Source organism: Quercus suber, unplaced genomic scaffold (genome assembly GCF_002906115.3).
Source record: "Quercus suber isolate HL8 unplaced genomic scaffold, Cork oak 2.0 scaffold_191, whole genome shotgun sequence".
In the NCBI taxonomy this organism is placed as follows: Eukaryota; Viridiplantae; Streptophyta; class Magnoliopsida; order Fagales; family Fagaceae; genus Quercus; species Quercus suber.
The window spans coordinates 1055847-1062307 of NW_027069649.1; the positions used below are offsets into that span (position 1 = coordinate 1055847).

Consider the following 6461-nt stretch of genomic DNA (forward strand, 5'->3'; position numbering starts at 1 on the left):
TAATCAAATCAACCCCATTGATGGGGGGGGGACTTTTTTTTTTTTTTTTTTTTTTTTTTGAACTTTTGAGAAAGAAACTGATAGATTTTATTAATAAAATTCAACTACAACCAATTGTAAAATCGAACCAATATGAGATAGGACATCTTCCATCCATACATGAAAATCTGGTATGCATAATGTATTTTTAGCCAGACTATGAGCAATTCCATTGTCGTTTCTCTTAATGTGAGAATACAACAATCATTCTCTATGAACATGTGAAAACATAATACAATGAAATAAACTAGCAAAACATTTAACATAAAGACTAAGTAAACCAAAGGATTGCAAAGACTGCGAATCTGAATTCAAAGCGTTCATTGCAATCTCTGAAACTCCCTCTAGGGTGACATCTTCCAAACTCAGATCAACATTAAACTGTAAAGCCTTTGATATAGCCAAAGTTTCAAGCTCTATGACAATTAGGGGGAGAGGGATGATTCTGACCATGTGTGCCAAGCCTTTTCCTTGGCATTCTCGGATGATCACTCCAATCCCTACCCTATCTTCTTCTTGAAACATTGTATCAATATAATTTGTGCCCGAACCCTCCACAATTACATCATTAGTCGATCTCCAAAACAACACTAATCCACCTCCCATATCCAAAACAACATCCACAGAATTTTGTTCCCGGACAATCGCATTATTAGAGTTCACCTTTAGGATTAGCCATGGAGGTGGTTTCCAAATGGCACGATGTGGAGGCTAGTCGGACTGACCTGGCTCATTACCCTTCATTGTTGTTGTTGCGCTTTTTTCCTTGTCTGGAATATTGACCATATTAACTGACCCAAACTCATGAGTCATCACTAATCCACCTGGCAGATCCCGAATATGCTCCTCTGACTTATTACCAATCAATTCCTTGCTGCTATCCATAATGGAATTCCCTGAAACATGCTGCTGCTATAACGTAATTGATATGCCATTATCAACATTAGAGATTTTCTCCATATTATTTGCTGCCACATTTATTTCGGGAGCCGTTTCCACAAGTTTAACTATCGCCCCATCATGATTCAAATTTGTCATTAATGCCTCCCCAGTCTCTTCCGTTTCCATATTTGAATTTTCCTCCCTTTGCGCCACCGTATCACTACTGTCCAACATCACTGGTTTACCATGACCCCCCTTCCCTGGCCTTCTGTCATTCTCCAACCCCGATTTATCATAAAAACCAGGGACAAAGATCACCTTCGCTGCAATCATAAGCTCATTTTTCCGCTGGACCTTTGGAAGTACATACCCTTTCTCTTTCTTATCAGATAAAGATAATTTTTCCCAATCTTTGGATGAATCCTCCATGCTGTAGTAGATGAGAAGAAACTCCCTCCCACCCTATTCTGTTTCCCGTACCCCGAAAAAATAACCCACAAGCTCTACAAACACCCTTGGCACAAGAGAGGACCCACGAAGAAAAAAACCCATAAGCTCTAGAGGTAAACTTGCTACCTTTAGAGAACAAAACTCTCCTTCAGAAAGAATGGACTAAAACTTCTACTGCCTAAGAGAAGAGAGAAAACTCTCCTTTAGACATAGAGACTATCGCTTTAAAGAGAATATATGAGTTAGGATTACGTTGTGCATATAATGTAAGTTTGTAACTCTTAGAGATGTTAAACTAATCTATAACTTTATATATTATTGGATTTTAATTTTTTTTTTTTGAGAAGGATATTGGATTAATATTTTGAGAATTCAAATATATGTATAGTCCACCATATGTTTATAGTTCTAATGGAGTTCCAAAATTTTGTTTAGAGAAAACAAGAATTATTTTAGCTTTTGCTTTTCAGAGAGAGAGAAAGAGAGAGAGAGAGTCCTTTGAGTACATTTGGGATTTGATTTTTCTAAGTGTCATTAGGGTTGTCATTCTAATTTTTTAGTTAAACTTTTTTCCCGACACCACCTGTGAACGTAGATCTAAGGTCAATCCACATAATTTTAGTGATTCACATGTATTTGTTTTTCAATTTTTTTTAAAAAATTTTGCATAAATCCATTATACTTAGAGTTTGTTGTAGACGTAGTACCTTTTTTTATTATTATTATTTTTTATAGTGTTTATCAAAAGATATGGTATTTGGTAATTTTTATGTTAAATTTGTTACAAAAAGTTAAAAGTTGGATTATTTTCAAAAAATGTTGAGGCAACAAACAAAAAACAAAAATTTTGACAACAATACTTTTTGCTTTCTATATTTTGGTCATATTTATAATTCGGTCTTCAAGTTTTTATAACTTTATTTTGATCTCTATATTTTTAAACTTGTTGTCATTTTAATTCCTATCATCATCTCATTTACAAAGAATGTCTAAGTAATAAATGGACTTATTTACAAAGAATGCTTAAGTAATAAATGGAAAGCACTACAAGTTTGAAATTACATTTTTTTTTTGGTAAGTGAAATGATGTCGGGATCAAAATATCAGTAAGTTTAAAAATATAAGAAAAAAAGTGAAATGTTATAAAAAAATTGAGGACCAAATTAAAAACATGAACAAAATAGAGGACCAAAAAATAATTAAAAAAAAGCCAATCCTACAGAAACCGTGTGGCCCTCCACAGGTCTCCAAAGTCAAATCACGGTATGGATATTGGCATTGAACGGTTCATGTGAAAAGCAAAAGCTGCACTTTCCTTTCGAAATTCCCAAAAAAATAAAAAGCAAATAGAGGAATTCAGCTGCACTTGCACTTTAGTTTCGATGAAACCTCCTGAATGAAATGAATTTACAATAAAAATGCCCTCGTTGTCATTCAGCTGACCCTCCATCCCTCGCTAGCAGAGTAGTATTATTAGATTTAGAGCACAAACAAAAGAGAGCAAGGAAGGACGTTCCACATTCAAGCTATTATACGCTGGAGTTGGTTCATGCCATATCATGTCTTTAATAAAAGAAGAGGGGAAAGAGAGAGAGAGCTGCGTTTTATGAGAATGGAAGCAAGTTACTTGAGATGTAATCTTTGTAATCTTTGAATTGCTCTAATTTGAAGTTGATTTTGATATTTCTTAATTGTTAAAATCTCATTTATCCTGTTTACCAATTGAAGTATAGTAAATATTAGGTTTCTTTCTTTGGCGCAAGTATTGTTCATTAAGATGGGAGTAATATGCAGCCTTCTCACAGGCCATACCTGATGAATTGACATGTAACTAATTTGGTGGACCGTTTGTGGTCTGCAAGAGTGGAACGTGTAACATCTTGAGTAAAAGCTTAATTGATTGGCACGTAATCCTCTAGCTTCTAACTATCAAATTCCAAAAAAAACACCAGAGGAATTCAGCCCCACTTTCCTTTTTTTTCAACGGGCAATTGTGTTGGCTGCACTGCAGGAGTCCAGTCCACGTAATAGACATGCTCATTTAATGAGCATGTCTTCATGTTTCTTTACTTTTCTTCATTATGTACAAAAGTCAGCATGAGTTATTGGGGTTGGTTGGTTGGCTCAGGCTGTTGGACACGCTGAAGGAAGAAAGGAAAGAAAGAAGCAAAAAGGTAAGAGTCATTCGGCTACAGCAAAGCTGAAGAAAAGAAATTGGTTGAAGCAAAGTCAAGATAAGTTGGCTTGTATTTATTGTGACTTGATGTGAAGAGTGTGAAAGGGAGAAAAGAAGGAAATGATGAAGAAATAAAGGGAGAGGCCATTCGGCCATTTGGGCAGAGAGAGCGAAAAGAGAAGAGAAAAATAGAGAGAGTGAAAAGAGTAAGTCCTAGAGTGTGAGGATTGGTGCAGTCTTGAAGAACTGCGTGAGTGAGAGCAAGCAAAAAGAGAAGAGAAAAATAGAGAGTGAGAGAAAATATATAGTGAGAAAGAGAGCAGTAAGAGAAAGAAAAAGAGAGTTTTTTTTTTACTCAGTTGTATTTCTAAGTATTGTAATTTCTATTTTATATATATAGTGAAATTATTTGGAGTTTGTCCCGTAGTTTTTCCCTTCAAGGAGAAAGAGTTTCCACGTAAATATTTGTGTTATTGTGTAGTTATACTTCTGCTCTGGTTGTTGAAATTTATTCATAGTTGTACACAATAAAAAATGCCCTCATTGTCATTCAGATGAGCCTCCATCCCTCGCTAGCAGAGTAGTAGTATTAGAGCACAAACAAAAGAGAGCAAGGAAGGACGTTCCACATTCAAGCTATTATGCGCTGGAGTTGGTTCATGCCATATCATTTCTTTATTAAAAGAAGAGANTTCACGACCGGGTCCCACCACGTGGCGTAGATAACTCTTCCTTCACCTTACGTCACCAGCTTCCCAAACTGACCTGCTATATCCACCACGCGGCAGATCAAACCCGAACTTTCGCGCGCCGTGACGCAATCGTGACATCAGAGCGCACCCGGTTTTAGTCGTGGTAGTGTCGTGTGCCATAACGCCACCACCACGTGTTCCACGCCGCCTAGAGCTGTTATCAGGTCCTTTGCGGCGCAGGGCTAGCATTTTGGACTTGACATTAATCTCCCGTCATCATTCTTTTATGGCCTTGTGGGATTGGAATTTTTTCTTTTTTTTTTGAATGGTTGTGGGATTGGAGTTGGATTTGGGGAGATCATATCATGTCATAATATGTATTGTATGGTTCGATTTCAGTAAATATCACTTAAATGATAATTATATATTTAATATATTCTACTTCTTTATTTTATTTTATTTTTAATAAAGGTTATGAGACCTTTAATAATTTTGACAATTTACTTTAATTGTTGTAGTTTTAGGGGGTGTTTGGTAGTGTATTTTGAATAACAGTTTTCAGTATTTAAACAACATTACACGTATTTTCACACATTTTTCACCCACATGTATTTCCAAAAAATATAAACAAAGTTACTAAAACAACATTATCAAACGAGCCCTTAATCATTTATGTATAATTATGAACATAAATGATTATTTTGAAAGATACAATACAATTAGCTTATGTTGTCCATTTCATAATAATTGCTCTTATTGTTAGGCTAAAATATCAATCAATTTTTGGTGTAAATAAGATATGAATACAAGATTTCATATTCAACATTAAAAAAATTTATCAGTTAAACTAACTATAACCCACAAATAGTTATTTAATAAATAGTTATTTTTAGAATACTATTGATACCCACTTTTTTTACAAATGGCCCAACAGCAGAAGAAGCCTAACAATAGGGAAGGTGAGAAGGAGAAAATGGTAAAGAAATAAGGAAAAGAGCCCAGTAGGCTAGAATGGCAAAATTGATGGCCAACAAGCCCACAAGAATAAAAAGAGGTAAAGAATGAGTAAATGAGTCGAGGAAGCCCAATGAATGAAGTAGTAAACCCATGTGAATAATAAGAGGTAAAGAGAAAGTAAATGAGCCGAGGAAGCCCAGTAAACTCAATGGATTAGGTTAAAGGCCAATAAACTCGAAAAGTAATAAGAGATAAAGATGTGGTAATTAGGCCGAGAAAGTCTAAAGAATCTAACAAAAAGCCCATGAGAATAAAAAAGGAAAAGAAGAAGTAAATAATTTTTGATGTAGATAGGATATGACTATCAGTATCTCCAACTCTAGGAGTAAAGAGTGACTGTTTGTGAGCTCTATTTTTATTATAAATTTATATATTATTTGTGTGAGTATGTGTATGATACTGATTGTGTGCATTATTTATTTATTTATTAGTATAATGTTATTTGTATGAATGTGTCCATGTATAATGTAAATATAATATAAATTTATATAGTTTAATAATTAGTAAATATAGAGAGTTTGTTACATGTGTGTATTGTTATTATGTTATAATAACATTTTGTTATAGATTTAGTGATTTAAAAAAGAAAGAAAGTAAAGCCAGTGATTGTTCAAGCATTTGATTGGTTAAGTTAACACATAGTATATTATGTATATGAGATTAAATTTTATAAGGATGTAGTGTAAAACCCAAATTTTACCCCTTTAATCCCAACATGCATATTAAAGAATAAGCAAACCACACTCAATCAATGCTAATACCTATTTGAAAATTCAACTTAACTATGAGTTTATTAAGATGTTATTATATATGATAAGATATATTGAGTTTTAAGTAAAAAGTTGATGTATCAATCTTTAATTGGATGGTATAAAATATGAGTTTTACACTTCATCCTTACTAAATTCGGACTCGTATTATATATGTATGAATGGGTGTAGCTCTTTGGCTCAATAATTAATTCAATGCATGTGGGTTGAGTTTTATCATTTAGTTTAAAATATTTTTATATAAACAATGACTAATAGATAATGACAATTGCATAAAAATAAAAAATGTTATACAAACTTAGCAAAATAAAATTGTTACACCTTCCTATATTGACAATAGATAATGACAACTCCTAATTATCATGTAGATTTCAAAATATGAAAACTTGTAGAAGGAAATTATAAAATTTCACATATTTGCATGATTTTTTTTTT

At 33.5% G+C, this 6461-nt stretch overlaps 1 protein-coding gene across 1 annotated transcript in view; it reads right to left on the reverse strand.

Annotated features, from left to right (window-relative positions):
• The window catches only part of LOC136069816 (L-type lectin-domain containing receptor kinase SIT2-like), a 9295-nt gene extending 7945 nt beyond the window's left edge, over positions 1 to 1350 (reverse strand). The window contains exons 1-3 of the mRNA XM_065778802.1: positions 1048 to 1350; positions 765 to 951; positions 321 to 629 (exon numbers count right to left, since the gene is read on the reverse strand). Of these exons, the coding sequence (XP_065634874.1) occupies positions 321 to 629; positions 765 to 951; positions 1048 to 1350 (799 nt within the window). The remainder of the gene's footprint in view (positions 1 to 320; positions 630 to 764; positions 952 to 1047) is intronic.
• Positions 1351 to 6461: the final 5111 nt, after the last annotated feature.